General features: G+C 43.6%; 1 protein-coding gene across 8 annotated transcripts; it reads left to right on the top strand.

Moving 5' to 3' along the window:
- Positions 1-595: 595 nt before the first annotated feature.
- Positions 596-24,828, top strand: ppp6r2a (protein phosphatase 6, regulatory subunit 2a). Of its 8 annotated transcripts, none has more exons than XM_061762352.1 (27): positions 597-1,101; positions 3,122-3,180; positions 5,154-5,323; positions 5,525-5,779; positions 7,849-8,035; positions 8,107-8,244; positions 8,388-8,453; positions 8,530-8,642; positions 8,712-8,825; positions 10,262-10,388; positions 10,963-11,115; positions 11,185-11,409; positions 11,997-12,061; positions 12,149-12,264; positions 12,360-12,445; positions 13,117-13,197; positions 13,312-13,391; positions 14,931-14,988; positions 15,216-15,343; positions 15,436-15,560; positions 16,215-16,362; positions 16,882-16,970; positions 17,046-17,193; positions 17,498-17,608; positions 18,211-18,294; positions 23,460-23,621; positions 24,716-24,828. In XM_061762352.1, exons 4-26 carry the CDS (start codon positions 5,553-5,555, stop codon positions 23,545-23,547), a joined length of 2,757 nt encoding a protein of 918 aa, XP_061618336.1. In that variant the 5' UTR covers positions 597-1,101; positions 3,122-3,180; positions 5,154-5,323; positions 5,525-5,552; the 3' UTR covers positions 23,548-23,621; positions 24,716-24,828. The 8 variants fall into 8 exon arrangements, with proteins under 8 accessions (XP_061618339.1, XP_061618338.1, XP_061618336.1 ...); XM_061762348.1 differs by having other exon boundaries at positions 13,294-13,391; XM_061762350.1 differs by lacking the exon at positions 597-1,101 and adding an exon at positions 1,291-1,309 and having other exon boundaries at positions 13,294-13,391.
- The last annotated feature ends 102 nt before the right edge of the window (positions 24,829-24,930 follow it).

The raw sequence follows: 24,930 nt of genomic DNA, 5'->3' as shown, positions 1-24,930 counted from the left end.
TTGTTTTTTTGGGGGGGCAATTATTTTTTGTTGCATTTGTTTTGGAACGCTTGCAAAAATACAGTGGGGGGTGTGCTTTGAAAAGAAAAACCACGTCAAATTTACAGGGGAACTACAGAAAGGTAATTTAATGAGATATAATGGTTTGTTATAGTACTAATAATATGTAGTAAATCATGCAATTTGTGTAGAATGTAAATGTTAGATAATAATTCCCAGGATGTTCTGAATGAGCAAAATAGTTTGAAATTGGAATTAGATTTCCTGAATGAGCTGAATATTTTGAAGTTGTAATGGTTTGAAGGAATAAGGATTTGATTTTTGTCTAAAAGGCGGGATTTTCTTGTGTGAAAAAAAATAGAAAACGCAAAATTGTTAAAATTTTGTGAGTGTTGAAGTTGGAATTTTAAATTGGTGGACAAATGTGCAAGGAGTAGATTGACATAAATTGGCTGAATATAATGAAAACTTTTTTTGTTTTTAAATTCACATAACATGATTATATTATATAATATATATTTGTATTAATGTATGATAACAATAATTGAAAAAATCTTTTTTTCAATTGTATCTAAGACGCACGCCCGCGCGAGGCCATGGAGTGCGCGTCCCCGCCACCCCGCGTCGCCATTTTGATTCGAAAAAATATGACTGAGTTTTTCCTGCTTTGCATGCTAAACTTAGCTCCGCGTTTGAATTTCGTCCGAATCAAACGCGCTTCTTGCGAACGAACAGACAACGGGGCCATCGATGCCCGACAAGCCGTCCGGGGTCCGGTAACTGCTTCTCGGGGGGGATTTTAAAGCCACGTTTTGGACTTAACGTCGGGGGCTAACTTGAAGCTAACAGACAGGCAGCCTCCTGTGCTGATTGTCGCAGGCAGCAGGCTGACGAGCGTGTTCTTCAAAACAAATCACCAGACATACAAGGCTCATGCATTGAAGCGAACGCGGCTAATTGTTAGCTGGGGGGGGGGGGGGGAGCTAGTGACCAAGGACTGGGGGAAGGAAACAAACAAACAAAACAAAACAAAAAAAAAAACTCCCGTAACGTTCTAACGCAGAAAAAAAGAAGAAACACGAAGGGGATATTCTATCAAAGGTAAGTTTTTTGGGGGGCAGGTATAACGTCATTAGTGTACTCAACTTTGCCACAAAGTTGAACCTAAAGTTGTTTGTGTGTGTGTGTGTGTGTTTGGGTGGGTGGGGAGGGGGGAGCGAGCGCGAAGCTAACTAGGCTAACTCCGAACGTGAACAGTGGCGGCTAATTAGCTTCCGTGCTAACCTCAACGTAAAAGGAGGAACTAAAGGTAAAGCTGGCTAATTTACTTGTTAGTTGCTACTCAAAAGCTAACGTTCGCTCACAATTCAGTCGACTAAACTTAACCGAATTGAGTTCAGTCGGTCGACTACTTAAGGGCAGTTAACGTAACCTCGGCGCCATTGTAAATCGGGGGCCCTTTGAGTGAACGCTGCTTTTTTTTTTTTTTTTTTTTTGTGCGTGTGCTCTGTTTCGCCCCGCGTTTGCTTAATTGTGAGCTATTTTACCGAGCGTTATGTTCCAAAAGAGATCCCGTTTGGAGTCGGTCGAGGCCAGGGGTTACCGAGCCATGTGGTGTTGACGTTAAAGGTTTGTGAACACGAGTAACTCTGTGCCGTTTCACGTTGTTTCTGGTTTGAAATAATCCTCCGCATTTACAGTAAAATCATGTTGAAATCTATAGAGATGATTATAATGTTCGTTGTGGTCCCATTAGGATTCAAGTAAACATCAATCCGACCCCCCTCGGTTGTCATTAGCCTTTGAGGCCAAGCTTTCCTTCTTGGACAGTCTTAACTACGAAACCAGCCTTTCTCCACAATACTACAGACATACATGATTCTATTAAGTGTTATGATGCTTTCAGCAGTCAATTTACTTGGATTAATAAAGTATCTGTATTATATATTACATACAGCGGACACACAATTGTCAATATGGTCTACCCCCAGTAGAACCATTATCAATAGCCTAATAGCATAATTGCCTGTCATTTTTAAAAATATTTTCAAGAAACAAGAAGCATCCAGTTGCACTGAGTCACCCTTTGCGGACTACCGTGCCCTACACAGAAATAAAGAAAAGACAACATTTTAAGCAAGTGCATGGCTGTTTCTTATTTCTATCGTGACAGTAAGTCAAACGTCTCGGGCAGTGTTGGTGTCCAACAACAGCACAACACAAAGGACAAAACACATTTAAAGCAAATATTTCCATGGAAAATATTGGAAATTGAATGACTACAAGGTGTCCTAAAGTTTACAGCATTGACAAAGTAACCCAAATCTGTGTGAAGAAAAGGCAGTAAATGTTTGTATCAGAAACACTTGTATGCCACAAATATAAAATAATGACACAAAAGTACAATTAGGGTAAATGCGGCATTACAGATAATGTGAATGAACTCGACTAAGTCACACATTTAACGTTATTTCTGGATGGAAATAATAAGCTGCATATAGACTAAAACAATTGCAGACAAACTCCAACTCTTTCATTTGGGTTCAAGTAAACAGAAACATTTGAGGCTAAGATTATAAAGCAGTTATTTCTTCAGCCATACCATATTTATGGTCTCTCACCTTCTCGGACAAGCTTAACTAACCTTTCAACACAATATTATTGATGAATATTCATTATGTGGTGGACTCACAGATGGATACAGTCTTTTCAGTATAGTCCATACCAGTAGAACTGTAGATAATAGCACAAGACACTATAAATCTCCACGACAAAGAACAAAACACATTCTAAACAAATTTTCCTATAGTAAATAATAGAAATTGAAAAATGTTGTGATACTATGACACCGATGCTTAAAGGTAAACACGGATGACAAAACTTTGTTAACTGACTGCAAATTATCCCTGCAAAATGGATGAACTCCACTCAGGTGGCAACACAGGGTCCATTTAAGTGAAACGTCTGGCGAGACTTGGGAAAACATGCTGTTGGGTTTAAAAATGTCATTAATGACAAGTTGTGACTGAAAAGTGTTCTATTTGAGTGAAACGTATGCCCTGTTGAGAGAAGTTTGTATTTTTGAACAATATGTGATTGAAATCAAACATTTCCATCACAGTTACAAGACGCAAGGGCATTATCAAATATCGGTACGTGGTATCAGCGAGTACTCAAATGGTAAGTACTTGTACTCCATACTTGCATACCCACCACTTATGTATATGTTTTACAATGGACCAACGGGACCACTGAGTAGAAAACTACATATACTACTAGCAAAAAGGTGGCAATTTACAGGACGAGGGTCAAAATTTTACAACGGTAAAGCGGCGTTATGAGCATAAACGTAAAGCTGCGTTAAGATGAGGACTGCCGATAAGGCAAATCTCCAGAGCGAGAGCGGCTGCTGTTCTCACACAGTTGTGTTTAGGTTCGCGTGGGAATCTGGACAATTAGCTTCAGTGGACAATACTGGAAATTGAGCGCACAATTCTTGTAACGTTACGCCTTTTACCTTTTTAAGCATTGCGTGATTTTATCGTCCTTATAGTTTATTCTCTCAACTTTTGGGGAATTACTACTGTAATATTGACATTCTACGAGGAGAAGAATGGGAGTCCAATTCCATTTCCCTATTTTCTTTTCATCTCGTCCCTCTGCACTTTGTTGTTTGTCCACAACAACGCGTCTTTACCATTGTTCCTCTTTTCCTCGATCGTCCCGTGCGCTTTGCTAATTGTTGTTTTTGGGGTCGCCTCCCGCGGGTTCTATTTCGGATGTAAAAGTCAAGCGTCCGACGTCCCAGCTCGCTGTCCACGAGGACCGCTCGCGAGGTTATTATTGCACTTGTGTACTCTGTAAATGTATGCCAGATGGACACCGCTCCTGCTGCTGTTACGTGCGTGCGCGTGCGCGTGTGAGTTGTCAAGAAAAAAGAGGAAAGCGTTTGAGTCCCTTCCATGAGTTTCACCTTCTGCAATTAACAGTCTGGTTGCGTGCTGTTCGCATTGCTATTGCACTTCGGCTCCACTTTTTGAGTTGGGTTAAGTCCGTTTGCCTCCATAGTAACCACTTGAGGAAAACAAATGTGAACACGCACACTTTGCACTAGCATAACTGTAAAAAGTAGTATTATTATAGCGACCTTTATCCCACGCTACAGCGTTCGATTCCAGTCGTAAAAAAGCGTCTGTCGATAGCGAGATTTTTGACTCAATGCTTTTGAGCAGTTGTTCCGTTATAAGAGATGAGCGGAATATGTGTTACACACCAACAGTAACGTGCCTCATTCGTCTCTATAGTCTCTTTCGCACAAAGCTGTAGCAGAATCCACCTTTGCCATTTACGCAGAACCCAGCGAAGGCATTTTAACAAAGTGACATCTGCGATGACATCATGTGGTTTCAAATAATTTTCAGACTATTGTTTTCAAGAGGGCTGGAAAATTGAGTGTCACACTTCTGTCCTGCCTTTCTGGCTTTCCCTGGCACACAAGTGCCGTTCCACCTCCATTACGGCGCGGACAGTACCTCGGAGGTGGGAAATTGCCCGGTTCACGTCATCCCCCGTTCAGGACTGACATTTCTAACATTTTGAATAAATGTTGAATAAAAACGAGCGGATGATTCAAAAGTTCACAGCGGGTCAAAGTAAGTTCACCACCAACGGGTAGAGCGCATTTTAGGTTCATCTTGAAATTGAACTCGAAAGCGGAATACAGCGGTACCTTGCCTTACGACATCGACGAGTGCCCCAAACTTAATTTTTTAGTGTTAAGAGCTGTCGCTCGGTTGAATGAAGTGGGGACCAGATGCACTTTTACCCTTTTATCGGATGGGTCAAATGACAAATACAAAATGAAAACACACGCACGGAGCAGACACCACGGCAAGGCAAAACCGTGCTCGACGCTCAAGAAAATTCAGTCGCAAGCTCGGTCACAGAACCAATTCAGCTCATAAGTGAAGGTCGTAAATAATAAATCATGTTTGTATATTAATGACCATTAAACTAGAAGAGCTTAACTGCCAATCTTAAACAATTCTGTTGTTTCCTATTTCAGTCATACATTCATAATATTAAAGAAAAATGGTCGTTCGGCCCATGTACAATGTAGTTTATTTTTTATTTTTTTGGATTCCTCTGTGCAGGTTTTGGTGAGCCTTCCAGTGTCCCATCTCCAAAAGAGGCCTGCGTTTTAAAGGGAGACCCATGCTGATAAATGCCAGGCCTCGGCACGCTTTCTGTCTTCTGCACGAACACAAATGCCTGCCTGCCCGCGGGGGAGGTCTGATTAAAGATATCCACATTTCATTCACTGGTACGTAACTCTGTAGCCCCTTTGAAACGGCTTGACGTGAAACATAGAAAATGGTTTTCACACACGGCTGATAAAAGTAAGAGTACTGTATAAAATACGTACAGGTTCAGGAGGTTTTGGAATGGATTTTATTGGACCCCTGGCAGCGATACTTGTACCTGAACGGTCTTTTCCAAAAAATAATTATTAATTTTTTTTAAGGGCTGCGTACCCCACCCCGGCGGCCATCATGTTTTGGAAGTTCGACCTGCACACCACCTCCCACATCGACCAGCTGCTGGACCGGGAGGACGTGACGCTGCGCGAGCTGATGGAGGAGGACGACGTGCTGCAAGAGTGCAAGGCGCAGAACCGCCGCCTGCTGCTCTTCCTCTCCCAGGACCACTGCATGCAGGAGCTGGTGGGCCTCATCACCACAGAACCACCCGCAGACCTGGAGGAGAGGAGCCGCTTTAAGTGAGTCGCACGGTTTACTAATGAAGATGATGTAAATATGAAGGCTGTGTAACTTTTAATGATATCATAATGTAATATACAGTACTACCAGATTTAGCCGTATGTCAACTACACACTGAAAACAATTGTAATTGACTTTTCTTGCTGTGTAATGACTATGGTGTCACTTGATAAATCCTCAGATTTAATTTTTTTTAATGAAAAAAAAAAAAGTTAATTTTTTTTACATCACTGCTTTGTTTAAAAAAAATAAATAAATCAAAACATTCAATCTACCATTGAACAATATGTATTGGATTTGGCTGAGGTATACAGTGCCACCAGGAAATATTCCCACCCCTTCACGTTCTCCACATTTTGCTATGTTACAAACTTATTGTGAAGCTGATTTGAGTATTGTTTAGTTTGAGAAAAGGTACATAAAATATACCATAAAGAGACAATTGTGTAAATTTATTAAAAAAAATGTAAACATTCACAGCCACATCAGTATTCGCACCCTTTGGTACGACACTCAAACTTAAGCTCTGGTGCGTCAGATTTCCACTGATCATCCTTGAGATGCTTTTACAACTCGGAGTCCAACTGCGGTAAATGAAGTTGATCGAACATCATTTGGGATGGCACACACCTGTCTATATAAGGTTTCATAGTCGGCAGTGCATATCAGAGCAGAAACCAATCAATGAAGTGGAAGGAATTGTCTACAGACCTCAGAGACCGGATCGTGTCAAGGCACAAATCCGGGGAAGCGTACAAACGAATTTGAGCAGCATCGAAGGTCCCGAAAAGCACAGCGGTCTCGATTCTTCGGAAACGGAAGAAGTTCGGAACCGCCGGGACCCTTCCCAGATCTGGCCGTCCGACCGAGTCGAGTTACCGGAGAAGAAGGGCCTCGGTCAGAGAGGCGAACGAGAAGCTTACGGTCACTAAGGCGCCTCTCCAGTGTTCCCTTGCCAGATAGTAGAACCATCCCGAAGGTCAACCATTGCAACCTTTACGCTAGAGCGGCCAGACGAAAGCCACTCCTCACTAAAAGGCACACGGCAGCCCGCTTGGAGTTTGCCAAAAGGCACCTGAAGGATTGTCAGACCACCTGCAAAATTCTCTGGTCTGATGAAACCAAAATAGAAGTTTTTGGCCTCAATTGCAAGCGTCATATCTGTAGAAGGGGCACTGCTCGTCACCTGGCTAACCTCCCTACTGTGAGGGACAGCTGCCCAATAGAGAGAAATTCTTGAGAACTCGCCCCAAAGTGCTATGGAACGTAGGCAAGGGTGTCGAGTCACCTTCCATCAAGACAATGACCCGAAGCACACAGCCAAGATATTAAAGGAGCGTCGTCAGAAACAGCCCGCGAGTGTCCTCGAGTGGCCCAGCCAGAGCCCGTACTCGAATCCAACGGAACATCTCCGGAAAGCCCTAAAAACGGCCGTCCGCCGGCGCCGCCCGTCCGACCTGACGGACCTCGAGGGGGTCCGCAGAGAAGAATGGGAGAAAATGCCCCAAAACAGGTGTGCCGAGCACACGGAGACATACACGACAAGACTCGAGGCTGCGATCGCTGCCAAAGGCGCTTCAACAAAATATTAAACCGAGATTGTGAATACTTATGTACCCGTTATGTTTATATTTTCAATAAATTTGCACAACTGTCTGAAAATGTTTTTACTTTGTCCTTATGGGATATTTTTTGCAGAATTCTTTTTTTAAACTATACTCAAATCAGCTTTAGAATAAGTCTGAAACATAGCAAAATGTGGGAAAAGTGAAGGGTTGTGAATATTTTCCGGTGCCGCAGGATCATTCCAATGGAAATAAATTGGCAATCAGGATGGGCTGTACGGCCTTAAAAATAAAATGGAATTATTGTCAACACAAAAATTCGATTTGAATAGAAATCACAGTAGCTAGGTTAACAAAAACACCACCACAGGAGTTTGAAAAGTTGCTAAACGGACAAGACCTTTTTCCTTTGCCGTAAGGCGAGGAAGCTACCCCGATAGCAATAAACCAAACGATAAAATCACCCGAGCGTTGCCTCTAAATGTCCTCTTTTTACTCAAAAGGCTTCCCAACGTCGCGTGCGAGCTCCTGACCTCGGATGTGTCCCTCATAAACGATAAGCTGGGCGGAGAAGAGTCTCTCCTGGAGGTGCTGTACCACTTCCTGGACCAGGACCCGCCCCTCAACCCGCTGCTCGCCAGCTTCTTCAGCAAAACCATCGGCAATCTGATCGCCAGGAAAACGGAAGAGGTCCGCGTCGTACCGCCGAACGGCACGAATGTTCGCGTTTCTGGATTTATCGGTCAATCTTCCACCCTCAGGTGATCACCTTTCTCAAGAAGAAGGAAGGCTTCATCGGTCTGGTGCTGAAACACATAGATGCGTCCGCTATGATGGACTTGCTCCTTCGCCTCATCAGTTGTGTGGAGCCTGCCCCCTTGAGGCAGGAGGTCCTCCACGTAAGCGCTCTTAATTCTAAATTCAGACTCGGCCGCGTGTAGTACAACCCAGAAACGATCGCTTAAAACGCAAACTACGAAGCGTTACATATCGGGGAAACGCTGTGCCCTTAAATAACCACTGCATTTTTATTTTCCCCAAGTGGCTGAATGAGGAGAAGCTGGTACAAAGACTCATAGAGCTTATCCATACCGGTAAAGACGAGGAGGTCAGTGTCTCGAGGCTTTTTCGGCGCTTTCTCTCATACATTTTCTGAAGGCCTGGTTCCCTTTGTCATTTTTCAGAGACAATCAAACGCATCCCAAACACTTTGTGACATTATTCGCCTTAGCCGAGACCAGGCCAATCAGATGCAGGAGAACACGGAGGCCGACCCGCTATTGGCCGCGCTGGAGTCGTAAGTCGCCGGTACTCTAGATGAATTTTCCGCGCGTCGTCTGTTGAATTAACAAAATGGCTCGTCCAGACAAGAAACTGTAGCGGGACTCCTCAAGAACATGTTCGAGGGCGAAAGGAACGAGGCTTCCATCGTAAACGGAACTCAAGTGCTACTTACCTTACTGGAGACCAGGAGGTCCGGGTGAGTATGCGAACGATGTGCAAAAGAAGCAACGAAAGCAGTATCGCACTCGATCAATTGTATAAAACAGCGATTCTCAAAAGAAATCACCCGATGATTCTCCAATGTCACTTATTTGGTCCGAAAAGCGTTTACCACAAATAATGTACTGTTGTTCATCTGTCCGTGGCAGCGACATATAGCGACAGGCGGAACAATTAAACGATCTTCGTCTAGACGGCAGAAGCCGCAATTCTAAATAATTCCGTCGACTCGCTTATTGACAGAATCTGTGAGTAAATTGAGAGTCGATCATCATTACTTGACTATGTATGCTTTTTTGGGGCATTTTTATTTGACACGCTTTGAGATTTATCTAATGTCAAATATGTGGCTCGGCTCAGTTGGGAAACACTAAACGAGAAAAAAGAGCCACTTATTTGTCAAAGCTTCAGTGACATCTAGTGGCGAAATAGGAGACGGCCAAAAAGAAAAGATCCCTTGCCATCCCATAACATAGGTGAAATCGAGTCTGTGACACGGTTTAAGTTGGGCGTACGCCGTGAGTCAATGATACGCAATAGCCTTTGAAAACGAGCGGGCGGATTTGAAACGGACGACATTTTGACGTAGACTCGCCAATTAATGTTGAAGTATCTGCCCGCTCAACTCAAATTCGCGCGATCCCGCATCGCGACAGCCAGTCGGAGCGGAGAATAAGCAGAGTCGCTCGCGACGTCCTCAAACGGCGGCACGTACAACGATCGTCGCGACTCGCGCGTACCCGGCCCTCCCGCTGAAAAATGAGCCGGCCCGGAGAACGGCGAGCGAGCTTATCCGGTAAGCACTACGCGTTTCCCGTAGAAGCACTACACGTTCGGCGCGTACGCAACTCCCGCGGTCATACGGTATATTGAAATTACGGTAAACGGCCATCTAATCGGCGGGACTCTTATTTACCTATGAAATATTAACGAGAAAGCCGATCGTCTCATCTGCCGGGTGTAAAAGTGGCCTGAAAAATGGCATTCTGGGCATTTCCAACCCGAATTATCTTGGAAACCTGATAAAAGGATATCAAAGACTGTTTGGGAAGAGGGGAAAAAAAAAAAATGACGGCACGGTACCTTGAAATGAGACTTGATTTTTTCCACCTCATTTAAAAAGGCTCCCAGGTGTCTCTGATGTTTTTACTTGAAAATATACAAAGTATAAAAAATGACAGCACATGTGCATTTCCAATTGTCACTCATTGAAATAATTTTTTTGGGGCGCCGTCCCATGCGAATGAGTCCTGTAACTCCGTGTCACCAACTTAGCCACTTTTCCATCCCGTCGACTGTTTTGATTTTAAAAGCAACGGCATTATCGGATCCTACTGGAAATTCTGAGCGTCGGCGTATGGAACGATTGCGGCGGTTCGAGGCCGGTCATACGTTTTCTCTTTTTGTCCCCAGGTTGGAAGGGCTGATGGATCTGTATTCTCAGGGTTATGAAAGGTCTTACACTGTCAACAGCAGTATTTTAAATGCCATTGAGCCCCATTTAAAGGATTTCCAGCAGCTTCTTCTGGATCCCCCAAAGGTAACGCACACTTGATGACAAATGGTCTTATCTAGGAGGATACACTTCAGACCCACTAGCGGTGTGTGAAAATGAGCGTTGTAGAGAGATGAAGTATATTTCTTCTCCACCCCACGGGCTTTAAACACATTCACATTTATTAAAACACTTGAAATTGCATTCCCGTGCTGCGAATGGCGAAAATCTGCAAGTAATCTACGTTCTCAAATAGGTTTCCAAATGCCTGTAGATGCCACGAGATTGCGGCAATGCTCTACCTTTGGGTTAATGAAGCTTTTCGACGGCACGGCGCGGTACTACGTCGAATGTGCGCATCTCTTAATTGGGTCTTGCCCGTATACTTAAAAAATGCATAAAAGCCACGCGCCAACAATAAACCGTGATCCGACAGTGGCTCACTGTAAGTTAAATTGAATTAGGCGGTTGACCAATTTATTTTGTTGTACACACACACACACGCATACACACAGCTTCATTTATGGATTTGAAATTGACTTTGACAAGCACTTTTGCCAACTTTAACAGGCTGCATCCACTAAAGGACCTTTATTGAAATGTCCTCTTCCCTCTGCAGAAAGGTGCAATACTGACCACCGTCGGCGTTCTAGATCAGCCACTGGGGAACGCTCGCCTTCACGTGGCCCGACTGGTGGCTGCCCTCCTGCAGACCACTTCCCCCAGCATCTGCCAGGAGCTCTGCGACCTCGGCACCGTCGACCTACTACTGGTAGGCCGAACCTCCCTTTAGCCCCGCGCTCAACGCCGCACTAACACTCGTCTTTGTCCCGCCGCGCAGGATCTGTTCTTCAAATACTCGTGGAATAACTTTTTGCACTTCCAAGTGGAGCTCTGCGTGGCGGCCATCCTGAACCATCCCTCCTCTGAGGAGCGGCCCAACCCGGGCCTACAGAACCACGACGGGCAGCGGGCGAGCCCGACCGTCGAAACTCACGCCGAGGCGACGGAGTCGGGCGGGACAGAGGACCCGCAGACCTCCCTCCACAATACCCTCGTGGCACACGTAAGCTCAGCAAGACGGCGTCACCGTGTGTTTCGAAGGATGTTATTTCTTTCATCAAATAGACCTTTTGACCACGATGTCACGCGTACTTCCGGGGTACAAAAACTCCTATCGCGTCGCTCGTAAACAAACCCCGACATCATTTGTTTGACCGAGGCAGAGCGATTGAGGAAAATAGGGGAAATGGCTCGAATGATGATTTCAGCCATTTTTCTCTACTGCCATAGTTTGAACGTATGAAGCGTCACTTGAAAAGATGTTACGTGAGGTCCAATTGCTCGGAAGGGTTATCGAAGGCTGGCTGTAATTTACATTTCGATGGGTGGAGTTGATTAAAAAAAACGGTTTGGACATTGAGACACAGTAAAAATGATCATTTGGGAAATAAAATGTCGAATCAATTAAAACAACGGCCACGGGGGGCGAATACCCCGAGCGCCCCGATCGGAAGCGAATCGACGGCACAGGGCGGGGTGGGAGAAGCGCCGCTAAAGAAGCCATTCCCTCTCACACACGGGGTAACAAATCCGCGGCCGACCACCGGTCTGTATTTCACCTTCATTCTTTGGTCTTTGTCAAACACGCAGCTTTTCCAGAAGTGTCGATTGGTACAAAAGATCCTCGATGCCTGGGAAGAGAATGATAAAATACAGTAAGTGTGTTTTTTGCGATACAAATTCCTTCAGGCGAACCATTAATGAATTGGCCAGTTGAAACAAAGTGACTGTGACTTCCACAGGGCTGAGGGTGGCACCAGGAGAGGCAACATGGGTCATCTGACCAGAATTTCCAACACGGTGGTCCAGAACCTGGAGAAGGGACCCGTACAGGCCCAGATCGCTGACCTCATCAAAGGTGAACAAGGAATGTCACTGTCCTAGTCACCATTTAAACAGAGCGTTTTAAAACCAGCGCTCAGTTAATATTAACTGAAGTTTCTCGCGGCGCAGAGCTGCCTGAGGACTGCAGAGGTCGCTGGGAGAGCTTCGTGGACGAGACGCTGAGAGAAACGAACAGAAGGAACACTGTAGAACTGGTGAGGAGTCATTTTACGGCGCTCGTCCTTTTGTTTCTCTCACCGGAGAGAGGAGATCAGTCCGATTTAGATCAACGCTCGATGAATGTGAATTTACGGAGCGGGTCGGTAACTATAGCGGCGCACCTAAGGGTTTGAGACTCGCGGTTCGCCGAACAGTAAGCCTAGCGGGCCAATACGATGCCGTAAGCGCTTTAAAACACCACGGTGCAGAACCGCGAAGAGCTTTGTAGGGTTTTGGGACCAGCTAAAACGTAGTTTATAAAAGTTGCCATTTCTACCCTCCAATTAATGATCGGTAAGTGGAGTTTACCTGACATTTGTTGAATGTGTAAATGTTTGAATTACACCAATTAGAAATGTCCTGTAAATTCCTGTCTATTGCCATTAATTGTCATTAAAACATGAACAAATTTCTCAGCTATTAAACCTAAACATTGATTAGTTGTCATTATTGCAACTGAAGTCAGTGTAAAACGTATTGGCATATTTTAGTAATGTTAACTATTGGCGGAATTTCCAGATAATGATTTTTTTTGCCCCTAACCAACCGTACGAGACAAACCGCTTCCTTGCCAAGACTCATTTTAAGCCTCTGTTAACCGATATCACGTGGAAAGGATTTTTTTGTCGACTCGCAATCATTTCTTCCCGTGCGCCGTGTCGTACAGGTGAGCACGCACAACATGCACTCGTCCAGCGAGGACGACGACATGGAGAGCCCCTTCCCCAACGACCTGTCCCTCCAACAGGTAGGGTACACGCTCTGGAAAACCAAAACGCGGTAGCCAATATACAGGAATAAACGCAGTGGCGTCACCCTAAAAGGTGTCCTCTGACCTTCCCAGGCTTTCTCTGACTATCAGATCCAGCAGATGACCGCCAACTTCGTGGATCAGTTCGGGTTCAACGACGAGGAGTTCAGCGAACACGACGAAAACATCAAGTGAGTCCGAAACGTCACGTCTCTCGATCGCCCTTTCCTATATCGCGTTAAGTCTCGACAGAGGTGGGACCAAGTCATTGTTTTGTAAGTCACAAGTAAGTGTTAAGTCATTTTGAGTTTTGAGTGCTTTTATGTCATTTGAACAGCAAAGTAATAATATATTTTCATTTGATTGAATTCATATGGACTTATATATTTAATATATACTTAATATATTAAAAATCATATTTCTGAAAACAAATGTGACGAACAAGTGCATCGAACCTTCATAAAAGCAGGGGGGGCCGATCAAAATGTTTGCACCTTCAAAGCCGATTGGCAAGAGGGAGGGCTTTGTTTTTGCCCCTTCAAAAGTGACGGAGAGTATGTTTTCAGTTATACTATGAAAAATGCTGTGACTTTTATTTGTAAAGTTACATTAAGCAGACCTGCCACAAATGACAATTTGCGTCCAGTCGCGCAGCAATTAGTAGTAGAGTATCCTACTGACAATTGTATGGAATAATCAAGCATAGGGATCAAATATGTCTGGTTAAAAAGCCATTCTAAATACACAAGAGAAAAAGAGACATTTCATTTAATAACGAAGGAACACTCCGTTTCGTCTTTTACATAATCGACAGGATTTTTCTGAAATTCACAATGTGCATAGAGCAGGAAAGTGCATTTTATTGTCTACAAACATTGCTAGTGAGGTAATTAGAAACAAATCCAAATGAGCAAAGCACAAATATGAATAGATTTCAGTTTAAATTTGGCCAAGTATGAAAAACATAAGGCACGAATAGAAAAATAAGAGGAACGCCCAAGTTTGTCGTCTTGTTATAAAGGCACGATTTTATCCAGCTGTGGTATCTCAGTCAGAACAGTAGGGGGCAGTGCATAAAACATCAAGAAGAGGCGAAAAAGAAAAGGGCAGGAAGAAGAATGTAGCTTCATGCGGAACGGCCAGGAAGGCCAGACGATGAATATAAGCATACGATTAACATCCTTATTGTTACGTAAATTGTTGTTGTTGTTTCTGTGTATTTTACTAGTACTTTGTGGAAGGTGTACCTTGTGTAACTGCCAAATACATATATATATATATTTTAATCAAACCATTACTTTAGATAGTGTCTGAAAGAGAGAGTCCGGTCTATTCCTCTACTTGAAGGTACCCAACAGGGTGTTAACTGTTAAAAGAAATGAGTTGTAATTCTGCTTTAGTGCGTCGGTACACTTCCACCTTAGCGATATCCGTCGAGAATGTAAACTTTACAGTTACGTTGTTGTTAAATTCCTGTAATGAAATAAACATGAGCACGTCGGGCTGTTTTTATTAGAGAGAGAGAGAGAAAGCCGCAGAGTGTATGTTTCTCAATACAAGTCATTGCTGTCCAAGTCTAGTTGCAAGTCTTGTGACTGTTTATCAAGTGTAGTCTAAAGTCATGAAATCTATGACTCGTCTGACTCGGGTCCAAGTCACGCGACTTGAGTCCACACCTCTGTCGATGTATTGTAACCTTGATTGTGTTTTTGTTTTTTTTCTCCCCGCAGCGCCACATTTGACAGAATCGCAGAAATCAACTTCAATTTAGATTCCGATGATAACAGTGTAAGTATTCTAATAGTGTTTTTAGCGGGGTCGTAAAGGGATGGAAAATCCCCAGAAGAGTTTTATGGGAAGTTAAGATGTGGAATTTAGAATTAGAGATTTGTTTTTAAAGTCAGGATTAAGCTAAAAATCTATATTCCCCAACTATAGTAGTTGTATCCGTATTAATAGCCAAACTTTTGTTGAGTTTATGACGCGGTTTATATTCGTGCCGACTTGTGACACAGGCCAATGCGGCTGCTTTCGAGGCCTGTTGTAAAGAGAGGATACAACAGTTCGACGATGCTGACGAGGAAGAGGATATTTGGGAAGAGAAGGAGATAAACTATGCAACACAAGCGAAATCCAGAACAAGGTAAAACTGACTGGCCACGGTTCTTTCACAACCAAACAATAATCCGGTTTGCACAAGTACCTTTTTGAATCCGACCAACGCGCCTCCACTAGGTTCGGCGTGTCCCAAACCTCGGAAGGAAGTTCTCGGAGCAGTCTGGAAAACGGCGGACAGGAGCAAGACCGCGGCTCCGAATCCGACGAGGAGGAAGACTTTGAGCGGAACGCATCGGACGCAGGTGAGGCTGCGGTAGGGATAATGGGCTCTCAGAAAGCTTTGGTTTTTGCACCATTTTCAACAGTTCCCAGGTGCCTTTTAATAAAAGGTGTCTAACATTCTTTCATCAAAATAAGCAGAAAATAGCATTACAGGACTCGGGTCTAACATCATTTGAAAGACTTTTTGACATTACCCTTAGAATTAAACGGCTTCCAGATGAATAACGTTGAAAAAAAAGTTCCACAAACAACCAATCCAGTTTTATCACTTCAACATACCTCCTCGAGACCAATTCCTATTTAGACTGAGCGTCAGTGCCCTCTCGCAACATTTCAGAGCATTATTGACGAGCACTAAAATGTGAGCTTTTCAATAAAGGTTTTTCACGGAATCACATAGGATAGGTTCTAAACTAAAATACGAAGAATACCGAACCACTAATATTGCAGGTGGGGGATTAGTTTAACATTAAAAGTTAGTGTTTGTGTTTTGTTGGTAAAAATCCCAAACGGAAACCAAAAGAAGTCAGGAAAGACACGATAACGACGGACAAAAGTACCGGGACGTACTCGACTGTGACATTTTAATAATTAGCATCTCCTCACGTACTTTTCCTACAGTCTGTCGAAGGCGTCGGACTTTGTTTAATGCTATGTCCCCATCCTGTCCGCAGGTCCAGGCTGGACAGCAAATTTCAGGGACTCTGACGGGATCGCGTCATCCCAGGCCGCGTCAGGGTGGGACGCGCTTCCCGCCGGCGGCGGAAACGAGACCCAGGAAACGGGCTGGGCCCATTTCACGGCATTCCAGCCTTTCTCGAGGTATGTCATATTCACGCACAAATCTTTAATTTAGAAATGTAAAAAGATCTGCGGAAAGACACAAACGCGCCGCGCAAGCGTTGTGTAGATTTGGGGATGGAAATAGATTTTTTTGACACCCCTCCCCTCACACCTGGGATTTGTTTTATTTACTCTGAAGCCAAACATAGGCTTTGGAAGTTTTTTTGCCGTATCAAATTCCACAAGGATTTAGTTTTATTTACAATGTGAAAATAAAAGTACTTGTTTTTGAAGGTCCTTTCATCACAATCTTTAATACATGTAATAAAACATGTTTGACCATTTAGCATCAGTACATTAAAATGTTGTTTGGGATTAATATCTAACCCAAAAACTCACTGGATATAATGTAGAAAAGTGTGCGCTTTTCTAACTTCTGTCCCTGAAAATGTGAGCCAAAACGTGACTGGGAAAAAGTGGAATGAATGGATTCTGTCCATTACTCCTCCAGCCTTAGCGCCGTTTACATGTACTCGCATATTGTTTCCTACCCTCCAGTACAGAGACCGAGCCCAGGTGCAGCTCCCCCGTGGACGCCGGAGGCAGCGACGCAGATAAAGAAGCCAAACAAAACCACGAGAAGAGCGGTGAGTTCAGCCGGCTTTACCAGATTCCTCCGGTTTATTACACGCGGCTAAACCCCTTCGCCCGCGCGCGAGCAGACGCCGGCTCCTCTCCCCACGCGGGGCCTTCGGGGGATGCGACAAAGGCTCCTCCCGCCGCCTCGGACGGCGGCTCGCCCGGAGGGTCCGACGGCGAGGAAGCGGTCCCCGCCGCGACTATCGTCTCAAAACCGGTCGCCCTCTCGAGGTTTGAAATCCCCTTCCGGATGAAGCGCTCGTGTGTGTGTGTGTGTGTGTGTAACCATCTATAATTGAATCAAAAAGTACCACATAAATATAGGCTGAACTGCGACTGCAAATTAGTGGGCGCTTCTGTGCAAGTTCAGCTTAAATACAAGTTTGTAAGTTGACGGAGGGCTTTTCCACCAGTCTTGATGTTTTAACAGTAGCTACAAGGCAAGATGGATAACTAATAAGGCACTGTGTTGAATAAAGTCTGAAGCTGGAACCTGGTTGTGTGTGTGTGTGTGTGTGTGTGTGTGTGTGTGTAGTGAGGAGAGTCCCGTGTCCCTGGAGAAACTCTCTCTGTCAGATCCTCCCGAAGCCTCTGAGCAGAAGCAGCCTCCTGAGGAATTGCCCGTAACCCCACAGACTGACAGGAAGTAAGTCGTCACCCCGCCAACGCCAAGTTGCACTCCAGTAACGGGGGTTTTCAAACCATGGCGACCCACAACTGTTTGTCAAATCACGTTCAACAGAAAGCTATGATGCAGCAATTAGTTAAAATAAATAACCAACGAAGCCTCTATGTTCAGGGTTGGACATTTTGCGAAACGGCACGTAGGCGGGCACGGCCCGACGTTAAAGGTGGCCCGGCGCCACTACGTACAGACGGCGGGCCATTCGGCCCGGTCCAAATTTTGTACGTCACAGACGACGGTCACGTGCCGAAAATGACCCAAAACGGCATTTTCGGCGTAGGTCCGAAATTGTTTAAATCACGGAAACATCTCGTCCGAGACCGGCTGTTGCGAGTAGAAATGGCAACCAACACCGCCTGACTGGTTAAATGAGCACGCGTTTAATGTATTTCAAAAGAAAACACTGATTTGTGCTTCGTGCCACTTTAACTGCTGAAGTCTCAGTCGATTATGTAACACGTGTTGGCAATTGCGTACGCGCTAGACTTTTTTTACGAGCGGGCGGGTGCGGCGAGGGAAGAGTTCTCTCATGTCGTTGTTAATCGCACGCCTGTGTTCCACAGAGACGAGACGCCACCGCCCCAAGAAGTGGCCGTCAACGGGCCGGTGCGAGCGCACGCGTCGGCGGGGGATCTTAACAACGAACTGTAAGCCTCCTCCCAGAGTGACTCCTTTGAAAGTAAACCTCAGTGCAACTCCAGTGTTTTGACCGAATCACTCTGCCACGTTATCGGACCCGGACACTGCCAATCGACACCACTAACGAGGCGGCGGAACATGTACAAAAAGAAATTATATATATGAATATATATATATATATATAACAGAAAAAGGACAAAAACACAGAACAGCGTGTAGATCTTCAAAGCCTTTTTTTCCCCCCTCCCGTGTTGCACATAAAAATGTGCGGTTTTAATGTAGCAGCAATCTTTGAGGGGGCGGGGGTTAACAACAACATCATCATTTTTTTATGTCCGAAACTATTTCTCTCTTATTGGTAGAACGTGACAGTTAGGCTTTTACATTGTCGCAACATGTCGGGATAGCACAGGATACTATTTTGTCTTTGTTTTAAATGCGCCTCAATAACAATAAGCGGTTTATTTGTTTTTGTTCTTGACAAAGCACTTGTTCAGCCATTTCCTGCCTGTTGTAGCACAATATCAGTGTTTAGTCACCTTTTGCAGGCTGTATGTTTCCACTCACTAGCATCTTGGTTTCACTCTCTTGGAGTTTCTTAATTTTCTTTTATTGTTGTTGTTTTTTTGGGGGGGGGGGGTAGTGGTTCGGTTGCCGTTAAAAGGTCCTTCTTCACCGGGTGTCTGAGTGCGTCACGAAGGATGAGGGTCAACGAACAGAACTGTATTATTAGTATTATTGTCTTTAGCTCATTCATGTGCAATAACGTCAATTAGTCATTTTCTTAATTTAAATTGAACCTATTTTAAAAGAAGTCAAGCTCGCAGTTGTTTGTGGTGTTGCTTGAATTGAAATTGTTTTCATGTTTTATTTTTTATTTTAATTTTTTCAATTGAGCGCATGTGTAAGCGAGCTCGCTAGTGAGCTCAGACCTCGTGATTGTATCGATCTTAACCTCCTCCCCCGTTTATTTTTTCAATCAGACAAATGTTATCTACCTAATATCCAATTGCTAATCTACATTTACAGGTCATTTTACAAGCAATCTGAAATGCTGTGCTAGTCTGTTTCTATCTCGCTCGCTCTCCACTAAGCACACAGGATATAAGTGGCATCTGGAAGGAGTGACGCTGTATTTTTGTTTTCTTTTCAGAGATGAATTTTATTTGATCTCTTGGCTGCAGGATCGAGGGGGAGGGGGGGGGGGGAACGAGGGCAGGGTTTGAGCAGTGGTCCGGGCCTCTTGGTGTACTTAATTAAAAATTACTTGACAGCGATCAGGTTCTATGATTCATTGTTCAAACAAATTAAAAGTGTCTGGTTGACCACGTTAATACCAAAGCGATGGACGTGTCCGTCTCGTTATTTGGATGGTTAAAAGTACATTCGGCAGAAGGAAGCGACCGCTGGGTTTCGTGTCAACGGTAGGTTGCAACTGAGTGACTGGAAGAGTCACAGAAATGCACAGAAGTTGTCCTTTGAGAAAAAAAACCGAAACTTGAGTAAGAGTAATAGAAAAGGAAGGAATGTGTAGATTTTGTACAGTACAGTAGTTAAGTAGAATGGGAGTGTAAAGTCTGTTTTTAGCTGTATTGTTCTCCAAGTGTCTTATAATGTACATATACTCTTATTTCAATTGTTAGTGATTTTTGTAATTGTGAAAGCAAGGAGTTAAAGATTAGGCGAAAATTAGGATAGGCAAGTTTGGCGCAGGGTTTGTTGGAACCAGCGAGTCACAACCCGGATTCGGATGAACTGCGGAGGTTCCGCAAGACGCAAATCGCGCGGGCGTGCGTAATAGCCTTTTTCCGCAGCATTTGGAATGCCCGGAACGAGCCGTCGAAACCCCGACGTGACGGCAAAGTGTCCGTACGTCTCCTCGCTGCGCTCCTGGCGTTGATTTTATTTGAACAACATTCAATATACGCTCGAGTTGAGCGGCGTCGACGTGCCGCCAGACGCCGCATCTAACGGGCGAGAGAGTTCGGCGGAGTGATTTGAGTGTAAACGGCAATGCAGTTGTGATCCAAATTATAAGAACATTTTTTTGTGGAAAAATGTCAAGAATTGGCATTTTGCACTGTTTTATCTTAAAAAGGTGGTAGGTAGAGCTTTAGAATGAAATAGGATGTTCATCAGCCGATGAAACGTTTAAGACTATAGCACAAAAAACCCTAAATAGAAGTTAAACTAATAATAATAATTTTAAAAAAGCAGTCAAAAATGAGTAGGTCCACCATTTTTGTGATGAAATTTGTTTCGGCATGCACAACGCTGGTGTTTCCAGGAGGTTTACGGGAACGTTGCTGGAAGCGGTGAAAGATGACTTCACCAAGGGTATCCAACTGCGTGGAACAGATTTTTGAATTAGTTTTTTGTTGTTAATTGTTCTCTCACAGATGCAGTCTGTCTTTTGGGGGGGGGTCTAGCACTTTTTAGTTGTGAAACCCTCAGGATCTTTGAAGGAATTGAAAATGTCTGTCTTACTGTGTTGCGAGAGGCCTTGCTTACGTAGCTCTACAATCCAAAACGTTGAAAAACAAAAAGCTTTTTTGCTTTTGTCATCAGGAGGTCATGCCAAAATGCAATTTTTTGGGGGGCTTTTTAATGGCTGTGGTCTTAAGCTTTGAATGAGTTGATACGCAGCCTATTGTTGTTTGCAATAAATGGCTTAAATGTATTTTGTCATTTGTTTTTGCAACTCAACTAAGACGCTTTTTAAGATAAAAGAGTGCAAAATGCTAATTATTTCAACTGGTCTTAAAATTTGGATCAGTAGTCTACAAAGACACGAACAAACGTAGTCGATACGCCAGCGCGCTGCGACAGCCCGGCTAAACGACACGCCTACGTAGCGACTCAGTCGGCGGGGGCGACGTTCCCGTCAAAGGCAATGCATGTGGATTTCAAAGAAATCATGTGATTGTTTGGCAACCTATTTTCACAAGTTGCCTTTTTTTGTTTACGGTCAAATGCACCAAATTTGGAGAGGAAAAAAAAGAGCTCCATTTAAGGATTGGAGAAATAACAGACAAGGAATAGACTTTGTTGTGAAAATGATGAGTGGCACTTACCGAGGTGAAAAGTTCCCATTTATTGACATAGAATTTGTATGGAATTTAGTAATATTTTTGTGTGAAATGGGTTGTTTAGTTGAGTTTTTTCAACAGTGTTGCGCGCAAGCGATGCGGTTGATTTTGTGCGCAAATAAATATCCGCAAAGGTCGAATCACGGCAACCGGATTGTTCCTTTGTGGAACAAGTTGCCGAGCCCCAGTTGCCTCGATTGAACTTTTGCGGATGACTTGAATGACTGAGAATCTGCACAAAGTTTCTAGTAGTACTTGTTTGAAATCTGAAATAAAGTTTTTTTGAATTTTGATTTTAGAATGGTTCTGCGGACGTGTGTATGCAAGATGCGGAGTTTAGTTCTTTCACCAAGGTTAAGAACCACTGCGTTACACCTTTATCATGACTATATTTTAATGCAATGCAGTAGTGTTTATACTCATGACAGAAGCTGATGGAAAGTAAATGTGTGGTTACCTCTGCAAGTGTCAATGGGGAAGGTAAGACATGTTTTCATCTTAAATTCACTTCATGGTGTCATTGTAAAACCCATGAAATGACTTGCACTAGTAAGACCGAATGATGTATAAAAGAATTTTGATGCGTGTAGGCAAATTTATGACGTCCATTTGTTCCAAATATGTAGACTTTGTATTTTAATATAACATGACATTGATGCAAAACATTTGTCATATGACAATTCCTTTTTTGACATTTATCGTAAAACATTTGACATGTTGCATACAGTGAAAGAATTTTTGATGACGTACTAGTTAGGACAATGAAAATGGACATTACGAATGACAAATTTTAACATTTCATGTATAGTGAGAGTAATTTGTACTATGACTTGCTACTTTTGGATGTCAGAATTTTATGCGTGTACATTACTGGTCAAAAACCTGTATGTAGGTATACCTAAAAGTAATAAAAGTGAGCATGTATGTAGAGTAAATCATTTAGGGGGGAAAGTGACCATGTACACTTGTATAGTAAGCTGTTATTTTTAATGACCATGTATGATAAGAAAAACCAAACTTTGGAAACGAAATTGGATGTCACAGTATTTGTCATTAAAGGGAAACCATACTCTGTACGGTGTTCAAAATGAGGTATTCATATGTTGGGAAAAATAAAAGGCTTAGTTGTTACATTCTTCAGCCCACAATGCACTAAATTGTTTTGGCAAGTTTGACATTTTTGTTTGAATCAGATCAAATATAGACACAAAGATTTTGTGTAATACAGTAAGGGGGTGGGGGGGGGGGGTTATTGTATACCAACAAATGATGATTTTGTGGTGGTGGGGGGGTGTTGATAGGAAAGTGTAGCATGTATGGCCACGCTGAAGGCACAAACAGTAAAAACGGGGGGTGGGGGGGCGTGCACCTCTCCACCCCCCTGCCTCTGCCTTGAGGGGTCTTCTGTGGGATTTAAGTCAGGTGTATGCCCAAGATCTCGTTGGGAGATGATGGAGTTCATGTTACCTGTCGTAGCAAAACAACCCCAGAGCGTGACTGACAACCCGCCATCTGTGACAAGGCGATCTTTTCTTCATAGGTCTCGTCGATCCTGCTCCGGGCATATTCTTGAGCCGTAGGACCAAAGAGTTCCATTTAGTGTTGTTGCTCCAGAGGACAGTATCCCAAAAGCTTTGTGGTTTTTGTCATACCGAGGGAGCAGGTTGCGTAAGGCGCGCCTTATTGTCCGGGCCGAAACCCGAGGATTTTGCTCCACCTTTGGCTTCAGGCGGCGGACAGCATCCTGTTTGTGCCGCGCCCCCCCACTGTGGCTTTACCTTTGTAGTTGCAAATGATTCTACCAATTGTCTGTTGAAATGCTTGTCTTTTTAGATTGATAATCGTAGTGTATGAAGAGAAATGGAAAAAAAAAACCATTGGTTTTCCAAGTGGTTTATGAACAAGAATGAAAATGTCAAACTTCCGTAAACATTTTACTGCAGTGGCCGTTGAACACAACTATACATTGCATGCCGTTAAAAAGATGCTATTTTGAGTAGGATGTGTGCAAATGGGAATAGTACACAAAGTGAAGGTGTAAATAGGTAATGCTGAATGTTTACTGCTGCTTTTTGTCCCCATAGGCTGTCAGTCGACGCGGCCTTTGACATCGCTTCTTGCGACGGTGGGATTCATCACTCAAACACGCTTCAGATGCTTTGTGAGAGTTGAATTTTGTGAATTGTCTTTCCAACGTCGCCGTGTCGACACGTCCGGGAGAAGAACCGAGGAAAGCGTAACTTCAGGTCAGTAATTTGTACATCGATGCCTGCGTGAGTGGATCCTACACTTTTCTATGCGTTTTATGCCATTTTGGCTTCCAGGATGGTGTTGAATGAAATGTTTAGGGCGATGCTTTCACCTGGACTGTAGTCTGGCTTTTCAAATAGCATCTGTAGGACCGTTTGTATACCTTGCAGCCATGGTAGCGAGAATAAGAACAGAAAGGTGTTTTGAGTGACATGCAAATGTATTGATGAATTAAAATGAAAGCAGACACACGCACATCTGGTATGTGGCATGCTTTTTATTGTTGTAAATAGGAAATAATAATTTGAGCCCTCACTGACATGGTCTATAATTGTACCAATATTTTAATGACAAGATTGAAGTGATTCATTGAGTGAAATAAGTAGTTGATCTCCTTTGAAAACATGACTAGGCGGAGAAGCACTTTTTGGCAAGTCCTGATGTTTGTAGCAGTACTTTGAAATGCAGATAAACATAGGATTTTCTGTGTCACAAACCTACCATTAAAAGTACAGATTTGTCAGTGGGCAAACTTAAAAATGTGATTGATTTCCTTCCCCAGTTCAGCGAGTACCAGTTGTAAATGTCGCGAGGCAAACGCAGCCTGAGGCCTAAATTGAAGATAAGGTGACATATATATTTAGTGGAACACAGACTGTTGAAGTATCACCTCATAGCCAACCTATTTTACTCACCAAAAAGTATATTTAGTTTATTAAATGTAGACCTAGAAATGTTTGCATAGCAGTATGCTTGCTTGTCACTTCCCACCTGAAAAGCTCATTCCTAATTGTTGTAAAATGGCATTAAACAAATTTTTAATATGGGTCCTTTTTTTGGTTTTTAACCCACTTGAGGTCCAACAAAAAGTGTTTGAGACATGTGAAATAGGAACCTTAAGTTCAGACTGTGGGGGTTGTCATGACACAATGCAAGTTTGTGTTATGCTGCAGGATTAAGTGGATTCCAGGATTTGTTTGTAAATGGGTCAATGACAGATAAAGCTTGGAATGTTTGAGCCAGTGTCATGACTTTCCTGCAAGCATCGTGTGATTTAGTTGACCGCTTATGTTCAATGATGCATTTTCAGACTCTGCCCAGAACGAAGGCTTTGAAACATCTACCTTCAGACTGTGACCTCCTAGACGCCAACTGTTATATGTGTCATGTCTTCTACTTGGATTCAATAAAAGTCAAAGCGCACGTGTGTGAGGTAGAGCGTGGCGGTCTTTCATCTTTCGTCTGCCGTTTAAGTCTAAGTCGACTTAGACTTAAACTTTAACTGCGACGTCTTCGAGGGTCCAA

This window comes from Phyllopteryx taeniolatus, chromosome 22, assembly GCF_024500385.1.
Source record: "Phyllopteryx taeniolatus isolate TA_2022b chromosome 22, UOR_Ptae_1.2, whole genome shotgun sequence".
In the NCBI taxonomy this organism is placed as follows: domain Eukaryota; kingdom Metazoa; phylum Chordata; class Actinopteri; order Syngnathiformes; family Syngnathidae; genus Phyllopteryx; species Phyllopteryx taeniolatus.
The sequence above is the reverse complement of the archived record's forward strand: the minus strand, read 5'-3'. Positions and strand labels throughout refer to the sequence as shown.